The sequence below is a fragment of the Leucopleurus acutus genome (assembly GCF_964270905.1).
Source record: "Leucopleurus acutus genome assembly, chromosome: 19".
Taxonomy (NCBI): Eukaryota; Metazoa; Chordata; class Mammalia; order Artiodactyla; family Delphinidae; genus Leucopleurus; species Leucopleurus acutus.
The window spans coordinates 14,483,546-14,497,987 of NC_139161.1; the positions used below are offsets into that span (position 1 = coordinate 14,483,546).

Genomic DNA, 14,442 nt, shown 5'->3' on the forward strand with positions numbered 1-14,442 from the left:
TACTGAAGTGTTAACTAGTAATTCATTTTTATGCTTGTTAGCAGGCTGTGACTCTGAAATAAATGTCTCCTGTGGGGGGGGAGGCGGTGACAGAAGGGGAGAAGGAGCTATAAGGTGGGGAAGCAGGACAGAAGGTAGGACAACCCTATCCAGCTCTGGGTACCCTGCATAGCTGGGAGGGGGTGGGTTTTTTCCTATCGGGAGATCCTTTTATCATATGGACAGCAGAGCCCATTTTATGAGGGTCTGTGGTTTGCAAATGTTGCCTTAAGGGCTGTGAAAGCGCCAAGCAGAGCCCCCCACCCCGGGCTCACATTTTAGTAAGAGCTGCAGGTGACTCGTCTTTTTTGAGGCTTTTTAAGTTCTTGATTGGCCTAATTTTGGAGAAGGATCTTCCACCAGGGTAGTTGGTGAGAAAACATCCCTGGAGCAGTTTCTGGGGTTGAACAAAGTTCTCGGAGCGAGTGGCAAAGCCAAGCTGGCTGCGGGACGGGAGGGTCCATCAGCCTTTCATCAACCCCCTTTGGGGGTTTCAGGTTATAAGCTTGGGTCCTGCCGCCCGCTCATCCTACTGCCTTGTGCAACTCCCAGGGCCCGGCAGGGGCCTGAGGCCCGAGTGGGAAGGGCTCAAAACTCACCCTACCCAAATGGTTAGGGATCGATGGAGGGAATGGGGAGCGAGGTCGGCCCTGGAATTCTCCAGGCTCAGGATCAGTTTTGAACAGTCCTCTTCTTGCCCTCTGGGTGGACCTCAGGCAGGAAAAAGGCCTGTCAGCCATGGTCTGGGAGTGGGGAGGGTGCGTGGCAGAGAGAAGCCAACAGAGGCGGCGGCTCCAGGGGGAGATCGTATGTAGAAGCAGGCAGGGTGAGGGGAAGCAGCCCTGCGGGCAGGGGGTGGGTCTGCCTGAGGGTGGGTGAAGTGGGCCTAGAAATGTGTGTATACGAGGGGGTGTGTATACGAGGGGGTGTGTACACAGGTTGGAGGGGGGCATCCACGGAGCCCTGGTCACCATGTTTGAGGTACCTTCGAAAGAGCCCAGCCAGCGGAGGGCAGGAAGCCCCAGGCCTGGGTGGAACTAATCAGCCTCCCCACCCCTTGGAGCAGCTGGGAAATGACTCATAGAAGCAAGAGTGAGGGTGTGTGTGTGTGTGTGTGTGTGTGTGTGTGTGTGTGTGTGCACGCGCGCGCGCGCGTGTGTGTGTGTGCGTGTGTGTGTGTGCGTGTGTGTGTGTGTGTGTGTAGGAGTGAGCTGCAGAGGGGTTGGGGGGTATATGAGGGTCGATCGGTGCAAGTGAAAAACCAAACCTCAGCAAAGGCTCTTTACCAAACTGCAGGTGGGGACCTCTAGTCCCCACCACTCCCAACTCCCAACACGAGGCCCCAGGAAGCCTGAGCCCTGGGCCTGCCAAGGCCCGCCAGACGCCCACCACAGCCCATGCCTTTCAGGTACTTGGCCCAAGGACTCTGGTCTGTCCTTTGAAGAGGACAGACAGGTGAGGATCAGGCCAGCCCAGGGGGCAACTGGATGGGACCTCAACCTGGGCGTGCCCCGTGCTGGGGGAGGGCAGCCATGCCCAGCCCTGTTCCCCACTGGGCGGGCGAGAGGGAGGCCGTAGTGAGAGGCATGTGGATTTGGCATCAGAGAGCTGCATTCGAATCCTGGCTCTGCCACTTGTGAGCTGGGATGATGAATGCGAAGCGCTTGGAAGGGTGCCTGGCACGCGGTAAACACCCAACGAACGTACAGACGACTGCTCGGCAGCAAGAAATGATTCTTACGCCTCCACCTCTTGGGCCCACACACATCGGGATGACAGGCGGATGCACTGAGGTTTGGGGAGCAGAGGAACCAACACCCCCGCCCCCCCACCCGCTCCAAATAGACTTTCCTGAGCTGACGCTGACCGAGGCCTGGAATTCTACATCTTGAGAGAAACTCCTTTGATTTAAGGCTCAGTCTTGGGAGGGGAAACCCACTCTCTGGCCTTTGCTTCTGGGGAGAAAAGGCTTCCAGGGCCGACTGATGAGCTGGGAGGGTTTAGCGGGAAGGGGCACGGTTCACAAAACCCAACACAGCCCATTTGTGGGTTTTTATTTCATTAGACCCCTAGCTGACCAGAAGCACTCTGGGTGGAGGAAAAGAGTCAGCTTCGGGAGGAGGAGGCAGGCTGGGGAGAAACTAGAGAATGTTCTTAGAGAGCCTTTGGGGATTGGCAGAGCCAGAGATGATTGAGGGGAGAGGGGCGGACAAAATACCCTGAACAGGAAGCCAACCTTGCCATACAGTAAGGGCAAAATAAATGTGGCCTCTATGACCACGCATTCTTTCCCCATAGCGGGGACAGATCATCAGGCTGGTTGAATCAGGTGCCTGAAAAGGGGAGGCTTGTTTTGACCCAGTGAACCCCACCTGGAAAATGCAGTCAGCACCAGCCCAGCCCTTGCCCAGGGTACCCCACCCCCAACCCCGCCGTGTGACCCTGATGGTCTCCGGAACTCTCAGAGTTCCTGAGTGTCCGGAGGTTTCTGCACTGGGCTCCAGGCTGCCCTCCAAGACCTCTTGGAGCACATTTCCTCTGCAGAGAGTGTTAGACCAGGAGGGGAGGGCCACCTGGGGTGACCTCCTCCAGGCCCCTGGCCTGCCAAGGCCGGGGTCCTAAGTGCTGGCAGAGAAACAACACAGCTACCCCCTTCCCATGCCTACCCTTCAGCCTGCCCCAGCTTAGAAAAAGCTGTGACTTGAGATTTACAACTAGGGAGACATAGGGCTCCATTCTGCATTCTTGGAGCTGGGCCACAGTGGAAATGCAGGAAGTTGGGAAGTAGGCCACCAGGATGTACGGTGCTGTCCTTGGCCAGGACAGAAAAAGTTTGATCTGTTTCGGTCTCTCAGAAAGTTCTGAGTCTGAGCCCTCACTGCAGGTGAAGCTTGAGGAGGGGCCGCCACTGGCTGACTGCAGCTCTGGGTAATTTTGCTCCTAATCCACAGAGAAACAAAACAGCCTGAGCCTGGACTGCAGCTTTACCGGAGAGGAAGGGTATGCTTGGTTGGCAAGAGGGATGGTGACTGGAGCCTGAGCAAGGCCAGCAAGCTATCCACCATCTCTGCATCCTGGGGGATGTGCCCTAGAGTGAACGGGAAGGCTGTGAGGGGGAAGGTCACCTCCATTCTCAATCTTCTGGGAGTTTCTCACAGCAGCTTTTATATCTCAGGCTGGCGGGGCATGGCTGAGGCTCCTGGGGGTGGGGGGTAGTGGGAGGGGAAGGCAGGGGAGGGTTTCAAGCCAATGAAGTGCAGCTAGGTGGGTTGAAGGACCTTCCCTGAAAGCTTGGTGTCCCAGGAAGAGAAGGTTCTAGAAGCATATAGTGGCAAGAGGTGGTGGTGGTGGGGTGTCTGTCCTGAGCCTTGTTTGGCCAATAATTTGGGACAATCTGGATCACAGACACTCAGCTGTGAGGGACTGGCCTTGAACGGAGAGGCAGAATCAAGATTCAACAAACCTTCACAAAAGACTGCAGGTGAAGAGGTGCAATGAATGAGGGGAATTTAAGTAGAAGTAGATGGGAAATCCTACACCTGGATTTATAGTAACCTTGCATCCTAGCTATGATCATTATTAGTTCCAGGAGGCGGTTTTTTGGTTGACTCTTTTGGACTTTGTACAAAGACAATCATGTCATCTGTGAACGAAGACAATTTTGTTTTTTCCTTCCCAATCTGTATACGTTTGCTTTTCTTTTCTTGTCTTATTGCATTAGCTAGGACTTCCAGTATGATATTGAAAAGGAGTGGAGAGAGGCAACATCCTTGCCTTTTTTCTGAACTTAGTGGGAAAACGTCTAGTTTCTCACCATCAAGTGCTATGTTAGCTATAGGATCTTTTTAAACGTTCTCTATCAGGTTGAGGAAGTTCCCCTCTATTCCTAGTTTGCTGAGAGTTTTTATCATGAATGGGTTGGATTTTGTCAAATCCTTTTTCTGCATTCATTGATATGATCAGATGATTTTTCTTCAGCCTGTTGATGTGACAGATTAACATTAAGTGATTTCTAATATTGAACCTGCCTTGCATACCTGGGATAAATCCCATTTGGTTGTATAGTTCTTTTCATATACTGTTGGGTTTGATTTGCTAATATTTTGTTGAGGTCCACCTGCATTTAAAAGAGAAAAATCAATTGCACAATTATAGGACAGGGAAGATCTAACATGGCCATAGCTCATGACGAAAAGCTCCAGGGATGACTGTAAAGTCACCTTGTAAGTGGGCTGCTGAAAAAGTAAATGCCGTCTTGGGATCAATGAATTCAATGGGCGTCTAGGCCAAGGAAAAAAGGCCTCTCTCTGTGGTCAGACTATATCTGGAATTGGGTGTTCCGATCTGGCAGTCTCACAGAGGGAGACAATGCAGGGCTGGACCTGCTCCAGAGAAGAGCCGCCTCACCCTCCAGTGTCCTCCCCCTCGGCTCCCTGCCTGTGGACAGCTGGCCCCAGCCTGGCTCCCTGACTCCTGACGCTTCCTTTCCCACCCCTTGCCTCTAGGCCCCCAAGACTTTACCCACCACTTCTGCCCAAACTTCCGTTTTGACGCAGTTTCCGATGGAGCTTCTCACTTACTAAATGGGCCCTGGCGCCCAGGGAGCAGTGTTTTAGTCCTGGCTCAACTTTTCATTTATCATTCTCTAAAATTATCTTACTTGCTTCCCTATTTATTATCTGCCTCCTCTCTCTGGAATGCAAGCTCAGTGAGGACAGGGACTTTGCCACTCCTGTATCCCTGGCTCCCAAAACAGAGCCCGGCATAGAACAGATGCTCAGGAGATGTTTGTTGAATGAATAAATGTGTGATCTGGGGGAGTCACTACTCTTCTCTGGGCCTTAGTTTCCTCATCTATAAAATGAGGGAGTTGGACTCGATCTCTTGGGTCCTTGCAACGCTAACATTCTTTTATTCTCTGTTTTTTTTTTTTTTTGCTGTACGCGGGCCTCTCACTGTTGTGGCCTCTCCCGTTGCGGAGCACAGGCTCCGGACGCGCAGGCTCAGCGGCCACGGCTCACAAGCCCAGCCGCTCCGCGGCATGTGGGATCCTCCCGGACCGGGACACGAACCCGTATCCCCTGCATCGGCAGGCGGACTCTCAACCACCGCGCCACCAGGGAAGCCCTATTCTCTGTTTTTTTATTGAAGTGTAGTTGATTTACAATGTTGTGGCAATCTCTGCTGTACAGCAAAGTGACTCAGTTATACACATATAGACATTCTTTTTTTATGTTCTTTTCCGGTTTATCCCAGGAGACTGGACATAGTTCCCTGTGCTATACAGTAGGACCTTGTTGTTTATCCATCCTAAATGTAATAGTTTGGGGACTTCCCTGGTGGTCCAGTGGGTAAGACTCCACGCTCCCAATGCAGGAGGCCCAGGTTCGATCCCTGGTCGGGGAACTAGATCCCGCAAACGTGCTGCAACTAAGAAGCCCACATGCCACAACTAAGAAGACCGCATGCCACAACTAAAGATCGCGCATGCGGCAACAAAGACCCAGTGCAGCCTAAATAAATAAAATAAAATAAAATAAAAATAAATGTAATAGTTTGCGTCTACTAACCCCAGACTCCCAGTCCATCCCTCTCCCTCCTCCCCTCCCTCTTGGCAACCACAAGTCTGTTCTCTATGACTGTGAGTCTTTTTTTATTTTGTAGATAGGTTCATTTGTGCCATATTTTAGAGTCCATATATAAGTGATATCATATCATATTTGTCTTTCTCTTTCTGACTTACTTCAATTAGTGTGATAATCTCTAGTTGCATCCATGTTGCTGCAAATGACATCATTTCATTCTTTTTTATAGCTGAATAGTATTCCATTATATATATATACCACGTCTTCTTTATCCATTCATCTGTCGATGGACATTTAAGTTGTTTCCATGTCTTGGCTATTGTGAATAGTGCTGCAATGAACGTAAGGGTGCATGTATCAATATCTTTTTGAATTATAGTTTTGTCTGGGTATATGCCCAGGAGTGGGATTGCTGGATCATATGGTAGTTCTATTTTTAGTTTTCTGAGGAACCTCCATACTGTTTTCCATAGTGACTACACCAACTTACATTCCCACCAACAGTGTAGGAGGGTTCCCTTTTCTCCACACCCTCTCCAGCATTTGTTATTTGTATCTAACATTCTTAAATTCAGTGGGAAGAGGTGCCCTCAGGCCCTCAGCCACCACATCTCAGGAACAGGCTGGGGTGGAGGCCAGAGACTGATCTGTGGCTGGTGGAAGGAGGGGTCAAGCTGTCATGTGGCTCTCTTTACTCTGGGTTGTAACTGGAGGGGCCACGTGGAGATCTGCCAGCAAGTCGCCCAGCCAGTTACGTGGGGCATTATCAGTGCTTGTCTCTGCCAGAAAGTCACCACGCATACACCCCAGATGTCCTTTCATTTTCCGCTGGTGCCACTGCAAACAACACAGTTTGTCCCTCTGTTCTAGACACATTGTAAGGGTGAGCAGGAAGCATATACATGCTGGCCAATGTGGCCCCACCCAGGCCCACCACCCCTGGGAGGGGCTCTCCAAAGCTGCAGGATGAAATCCAGACCCCCAGACATGGTCTTAAAGGCTCTGGCCTAGCTGCCCAACCCACCTCCCCCAAAACCCTAAACAGATCCCATGCCCCCCAAAGACTGACACGGTGTAGTTCCCTGTGTCCTGAATCTGCCTTTGTTCTGTCTGTTCCCTTTCCCTGGAGTGTCCTTCCTCTCCATTTCCCTGTGCTCACAACTTACTCATCCTTTGAGACCCAACTGAAAAGACACATCTTTCCTGCCCCCAGCCTGGAAGTCACCACTCATCCACCTGAACTCCCATAGCACAATCAACTCCCTTCTTTAGGGAGGGCAATTCTTTTTCCTTGTACCATAGCTTCGTGTGCCCATGTCCACCTTCTCCCCAGCTATCAGCTCTTGGAAGGCAGGATGCCCAGCAGATGCACCTTTGTTACCTACTCAGGGCTAGCTCAGGTTCTGACTTATGAACAGAATGAATGGATGGGTGGATGGATGGATGAATGAATGAATGAATGAATGGGTGAAATGTATCAGAATCCATTCTATTCCCAGAAAGATCTGTATCCAAGGCCTCATCCACTCACTGAGTGTTTGCTGTGTGCTCAGCACTGGGATTGGCCATGGTGACCTAGACAAGACATGGTTCCTGCTCTCTTGGCATTTCCGTCTGGTGGAGGAGACAGAAGAATGAATTAGACCGATGGACAAGTGATTACAAACTATGATAAATGATGTCAAGGAAAATACAAGGGACTGTGATAGAGAGTTGAGGAGGAGAAATCCTCTTGGAGAAGGGACATTAGAGCCTAGACCAGGGAGTAATGTCTAGGACATTAGAGCCTAGACCATGTGAAGAGCGGGGAGACAAGAGCTCCAGGGAGAGCAAAGGCCCAAAGGCAGGCATGAGTCTGGTGGTCAAGGAGCTGGAAGGAGGCCAGGAGGACAGATCAGCAGACAAAGGCGAAGAGGCAGATCGGGGCTGGATCACCAGGGCCTTAGCTTTTATTCTAAGCGCAACAGGATGTGACTAGAGAAATTCAAGCAGGAGAAACAACATGATTAGTTTCTTGTTTTTATTTTTATTTTATTTATTTATTTATGGCTGCATTGGGTCTTCGTTGCTGCGCGTGGGTTTTCTCTAGTTATGTCGAACGGGGGCTTTTCTTGCTGCGGAGCACGGGCTCTAAGCGCACAGGCTTCAGTAGTTGTGGCACACGGGCTTAGTTGCTCCACAGCATGTGGGATCTTCCCTGATCAGGGCTGGAACCCATGTCTCCTGCATTGGCAGGTGGATTCTTAACCAGTGTGCCACCAGGGAAGTCCCTAGTTTCTTGTTTTTCAAACAGCACCTGCTGCTTCCTTGGACTGGTTTGGAGAGGCCAGGGGCACAAGCAGGTAGCTATTGTAAGAAATTGTTGTGAAATGGACCAGGGGAAGAAGGAGAGGTTAGGTATGTTTTGGAGATGGTATTAACAGAACTTTGGACAGGCTGAATGTAGAGGTGAGGGAAAAGGAGAATTCACAAAGACACCTGCTTTTTTAAAATAAATGTATTTAATTTTTCACTGCGTTGGGTCTTCGTTGCTGCGAGCTGGCTTTCTCTAGTTGTGGCGAGCAGGGGCTACTCTTCATTGCGGTGCACAGGCTTCTCATTATGGTGGCTTCTCTTGTTGCAGAGCACGGGCTCTAGGCATGCGGGCTTCAGTAGTTGTGGCACGTGGGCTCAGTAGTTGTGGCTCGCGGCCTCTAGAGTGCAGACTCAGTAGTTGTGGCGCACTAGCGTAGTTGCTCCGTGGCCTGTGGGATCTTCCTGGATCAGGGCTCGAACCCGTGTCCCCTGCACGGGCAGGCGGATTCTTAACCACTGGGCCACCAGGGAAGCCCGACACCTCCGTTTTTGACTTGAGCAAATTTGGACTTGGCTGGATGGTGGTACCATTTCCTGGATTGAGGAAGACGGTGGGTAAGACAGTGGTATTGAGGACCCCTGACGTTGCAACTGATATCAGAAATGAGAGTGGTCTTGGGTGGACTGTGTCCTCAAGCTTCATAGTTGGCTGTAACCCTTTATGGGAGCAGAGCCTGTTCTCCATAATAGTTGTACCAATTTACATTCCCACCAACAGTGTACGAGGGTTTCTTTTTCTTCACACTCTCTCCAGCATTTATTATCTGTAGACTTTTTGATGATGGCCGTTCTGACCAGAGTGAGGTGAGACTTCTTTGTCGTTTTGATTTGCATTTCTCTAATAATTAGCGATGTGGCACACTTTTTCATGTACCTGTTGGCCATCTGTGTGTCTTCTTTGGAGAAATGTCTGTTTAGATCTTCTGCCCATTTTTTGATTGGGTTGTTTGCTTTTTGAGAATCTATTTCTTTTTTTTTAACTTTTTATTTTATATTGGAGTATAGTTGATTAACAATGTTGTGTTAGTTTCAGGTGTACAGCAAAGTGATTCAGTTATACATATACATGCATCTATTCTTTTTCAAATTCTTTTCCTATTTAGGTTGTTACATAATATTGAGCACAGTTTCCTGTGCTATATGATAGGTCCTTGACAAATGTTTCATTCCAGATGCTGTCGATTGGATGCCTGTTAGCTATCCACATGGTGGGGTCCAGTAGCCAGTTAAATATATCGGTCTGGAGTTCAGAGGAGGGGTTTAACATACGCCTATAACACTACTTACAGTCATAGGAATGATGCCACCCAGACCCAGACAGAGCCCTGAGATTGAGAAGGAACAGCCGGAGAGGCAGGAGGTAAACTATGGGTGAGCTGTCGTGGAGGCTGAGAGGAGAGAGCCTGTCCAGAAGGGGACTGCAGCCAACTGGATTGAATGTTTCTATGAGGTTGAGAGAAGTGAAGACAGAAACGTGTTCAGCAGACTTGGCAGCAGGGAGGGTGCTAGTGACTTGACAAAAGCCACTTCCGTGGAGTGGGGGGAATGTACGCCAGGTTGGAACGGGTTGGAGAGGGAGCAAAGGTAAGGAAAAACAGCTGGTGTAGACACTTTCCAAGAAGTGTGTCCATGAAGAGGAACAGAAAATGAGAGTAAGCGTGAAGGGAGGCATGGGGCCGGGAGGGTGGTTTTTGTCACCACTGCCATTATTCTGAAGATGGCAGCCCCTGGTCATAGAAGGGGAGGGGCTGGTGGTGGGAGAGAGAGAAGGTAAGTAGAGAAGGAGGTCCTCGGGAAGGCAGGCGGGGTCAGGGGCCTGAGACCAAGTGGAAGTCCTGGTCTTGAGTCTTCTTTTGTTATCAGGACAGAAGAGGAAGGGGCGGGCAGTGAGGACAGTTCTGCTGGTTTGTGTGTGACGGATCCTGTTTTCTCAGTGAAAACTGAGACAGAGTCACCAGCTGGGAGCATCATGGGGAAGCCTATGGGGGTGTTGAGGAAAGAAGAGAAGGCACGAAATAGTTGTTCTCAAAAAGTGGAAAAGCGAGACTCACAGAGAAACCTACACTTAGAGGGCGGCACTGAGGGCAAACCCGGAGTTTATAACCGCAGAGACAGCGGGAACCCAGCGAAGTCCTGCCTTGGCTGCAACAGCATCCAGCAGCTCAGGGCTGCCTCAGGAAGAGCACAGCCAGGCCGGGCAGGCTGAGGTTTCCCCAGGTGAGGCGGGTGGAAGGAGAGAGAAGGCTGCAGTTAAGCGTATTTTTGAGGGAGGGATTATGGTGACGGATCTCGTAACGGAGGCTGGAAGAGGAGGGAGGTGAAGTCTGAGGGGCTGACGGAGAGGGAGAAATCTCAGGGTCAAGGACTGAGTGTAAGAAGAAGCCCAGGGATTACAACAGGGCCCTTGAGCTAAGCAGTAGGAGGTGGGGGAGGGGAATGTGTGAGTGGCGATATCAGAGATCCAGTTTCTGGTTACGATTTAAGTTCAGGGTGGGCTCAAAGGAGAAGCGGGCTAAGGTGGAAAGGTCCTCCCATCTGTTCATTCATTTGATAACCTTTTATCCAGTGTTAGGCACACTGGTGGTACAAAGGAGCAATCGCTCAGCCAGGGTGCCCAGGGAGGGCTTCCTGGAGGTGGTGGTTCTTGTGTAGGTTGAGTCTGGAAGGACGAATTAAAGCTCTCCGGGATGCCAAAAAGAAGGAGTGCTCCAGGAGGCAAGCAGACCATAAGCAAAGGCATGGGCTTCGGTGGGAAACAGTTTGGCCCTTTTGTGAAAATGGAGGCAGCATGGCCAGAGGGTGGGTGTGTGTGGTGAAGTGATGGGCCACGAGGCAGGAATCGGATCGTGCAGGGCCTTGCGACCCGCGTGGAGGAGCGTGGACACATTATTAAGCAGTGGGAAGCCACCGAAGGATTAAGCAGAAGGTGACCTGATCAGATTCGTGATTTTAGAAATGGGGATGGTGGCTTGGAGGGGAGCCGGGCAGGAGGTAGGGATGCAGGTGGGAGGCTATTTGAATAGAGCAGGTGAGGGGTGACGAAGCAGCAGTAGCCTGGAGGATGGAGAGACATGTGGGTGCTGGGAAGGAGCCTCAGCATGGCTTGGGAACTGACCAGATGTGCCACCAGGGTGCTTTCAGCCACCAGCAACCAAAACCATTGCCTCCACTGGCCTAGCCAAGGAGGGCATTCACCCACTCACATAACAAGACATCCAGATGTGAAGTGCTTCGGGGCTGGTGAAGAGGGTAGGAGGAGAGGAATCTACAGTGAAGTGCAGGTTTCAAAGGGAGAGGTGAGGAGTCCATTGGAGGCCCGCTGGGGGCCAGCAGGAGGAGGTGCCAGGCTGGCTGTGCTACCTGTTGCTCCCATGCCAGCGTGCCAGGCACTGGCTCAGGGGTGACCCCAAGCCCAGGCCTGCGAGGAGTCTGGTGGGGGGAGACAGACCACAGATATTCGCACAAGGAGGGCGTGAATCACCATTGACCTGAGAGCTGCCAATGTTGCGGCTGCACGTGAAGGGGAGCCGTGACTTGACGGGTCTGGGGCCGTCAGGGAAGTGGGAACAGAAACCATGGAAAGGAGGTGGATGGTGGTTGTTCCCGTGGCAGAGAAGGGCACGGGAGACGTGCCTGCTGTGAAAGGCAAACAGGGCTGCAGACCAGGCCCTGGAGAAGCAGCGTCTTCCAGGGGCAGGAAGGAGGGGCTCACAGAGCAGATGTAGAGAGAGTGGCCGGACGGGGAGGCCACGCTCTCCTCCTGAGAAGAGAGGCCGTGGCCGTGAGATGTGCGAGGGAGGGTCGGCTGCACAGAAACCACTGGGTCTGACTGATCGGGGCCTCTGGTGCCTCTGGTGAGCGCAGTTTCCATGGGTGCTGGGGCCTGAGCCAGACTGTTCATCTCTGGTTATCTGTGGTTCCACTTGGGCGCCTGCGAGGGAGAGAGGGGGCAGCATCAGGCCAGAGGATTGTTGCCAAGCGGGGCAAGTGAACTGGGAGGCCGCCGAGTGGCCGTGGTCCCGCCAGGGCCACCTGGCACATCAGTGTCTTCTGTTTGGGCATGTACGTGAGGCCAGTGACGGGGAAGAAGGAGCAAAGGTATGTGGCAAGTGGTAGGTGCAACTGTGAGGTCAGCGTGAGGGGTGGTTTCAGGCTGGGCGTGCGCTCTCGTGTGTCTGCACTCGTGTGTACATGTGTGTGTTCGTGCACACACACTCCCACGCACACGATGGGGCCAATGAGCAGCTGAGGGACGGGGTCAGCAGGAATGAGCAGAGTCATCCCTGTGGAAACACGACTCCCCGGGAGGGAGCAGCTGGGCAGCCAGGCAGGGGGCGTGGCCAGCTCTGCCCAATGGCTCCGGCCACTCCCTGGGCCGCCCTCCCCACCTGTTGACCAAGTCTGAGGAAATGCCTGCACTGGCCAGGGCAGGGGCACTGCTCAGGCTTCTGGGCCCGCTGTGACAGGGCTACCCTCCGGTGTAGCCCTGGGTGTCTCTGGGGGCTCTGTCTGAGGCCCTCCGGTGGAGGGGTGGTTCCAGGGCATCTGTCCGTGCAGGCCTAGTGATGGCTGTGTGTGTGACCAGGCTGCTGTGGTGTCCCTGTGCCCGCCTGCTGATGCGGGTCATTCCCCAGGGCCTTTGCAATAAGTGACCTACCACCTTGCTTCCACAGGGAACAGGCTCAGGAGGGCTGCGCAGCTCTCACAGGCCTCTGTAGCTCCTGGTGGGGACCCCGCTATCAGCCCAGTTCATACAGGGACCACCAGCCAAAAGCAGTCCCTGGGAGCTCTAGCCCTGCCCCCACCATTGAAACTGTCCGTCTCCTTGTCTCCAGGACCTTTCCTGTGTGTCCTTCTCTTCCACGTCAGCATCCTCAGGCTCTCCTGACATGACCCCCCACACACACACCCTGCATTTTCCCACTCCAGCTCCCCCTGCCTGCCCGTGGGTTAGGTCCCATGGGTCCTGGGGGAGGGAGCTGGTGGGATCCTTGGCAGTGCCCGGGAACCTTCCTTCTTCCCTCTCCCCGACCAACATCACACCTCCCCAAAGCTCAGGACAGGGCACTCCACATTCCCACATCTTCCTTTTCTCTTCCCTCCAGGCCAGATACGGTGAGTACAGGCAGGTGTACCACATTCTCCTTTCTCATGCCCCTGGCAGACATCACTAATCAATCACAGCAGTCTTTTTGCACTGAGTCTGGCTGCAATCTTTTTTTTTTTTTTTTCAGGCTGCAATCTTGATAGTCTTTGCCCGCATCTCCAATGCAGCCAACAGCAGCTGATCCAAGTCAGCCCTCAGGATGTAATCCGTTTGCCATTCCTGCGTTAGGCTGACCCCCTCAGGCCCCTCACCTCGGCCCATCCTCAATCCACCCTCACATTTCACATCTGATTCCTTTCTGCCTCACTGCTGGATAGAGGTCACATGGGCATAGCCAGCTGTGTTTTTTCTCTGTCCCCATAGGCTGAAGCCACACAGTCCCCAGAACTTGGGACCAGGAGGCGGTTGAAGGCACTGGGGCCTTGGCCCCAAGTCTCGAAGGCGGAAGAGGACCTGGTTGGTTTGCTGTCAGTGCAGAGTGCAGCCAAGCCCTTGCTGGGGAGAGTGCGGTGCGGGGCTTGGGGGTGATGCTCTTGTGTCCAGCACCTGTGCAGCAGCACCTGGGCCCGGCAGGCACATCTTCCAGCCCCAGAAGGGCCTGCACGCCGACCTCCCCGCCCTGGCCCCTGGTCAGGCAGGAGGTGAGTAGCGGACAGCAGGTCCAGGGCGGGGTGGCCGCCCAGCACCCCGGGGGCTGCACGCTGCAGCCGTCCCAGCTGCCTGCCGCCCTGCTGGCCCCTGAGCCCAGGATGCGAGGATGGCCACCTCATCTCTGCCCACGGTGGTGCCTCTGGGCCCTGAGAGCCTGCGCCCCTTCACCCGGGAGTCTCAGGCAGCCATAGAACGGCGGGTGATGGAGGAGGAGGCCCGGCAGCAACGGAACAAGCAGATGGAGATCGAGGAGCCCGAACAGAAGCCGTGCAGTGACCTGGAGGCTGGCAAGAGCCTGCCCCTCATCTATGGGGACCCCCCGCCGGAGGTCATTGGCATCCCCCTGGAGGAACTGGATCCCTACTACAGTGACAAGAAGGTCCGGGCCTGGGAGGCTTCCCTCCACCCGTCTGTCCACTGTCAAGCTGTCTGCCTGTCCGGGCCTCACAGCTCTCTCCCCGCCGCAGACCTTCATCGTGCTCAACAAGGGCAAGGCCATCTTCCGCTTCTCCGCCACCCCTGCTCTCTACGTGCTGAGCCCTTTTAGCACCCTCAGACGCTACGCCATCAAGGTGCTCATCCACTCATATCCTGCCCGAGTGGGGCGAGCGCAGGGGCGGGGAGAGGCGGGGGGGCTCGGGGGTGGGCAGGAGGCCCTCCTTCCACCTCCCCTCCCACCTGCTCCCTCACTTTCCTTGACTCTCC

At 53.4% G+C, this 14,442-nt stretch overlaps 1 protein-coding gene across 1 annotated transcript; it reads left to right on the forward strand.

Annotated features, from left to right (window-relative positions):
- Window positions 1-13,843: 13,843 nt before the first annotated feature.
- On the forward strand, window positions 13,844-14,436 carry LOC309975600 (sodium channel protein type 4 subunit alpha-like; the record flags this gene model as incomplete). Its single annotated transcript, XM_082860777.1, has 3 exons — window positions 13,844-14,116; window positions 14,205-14,341; window positions 14,388-14,436. The coding sequence occupies 3 exons, from the start codon at window positions 13,844-13,846 to the stop codon at window positions 14,434-14,436; spliced, it is 459 nt and encodes a 152-aa protein (XP_082716903.1).
- Window positions 14,437-14,442: the final 6 nt, after the last annotated feature.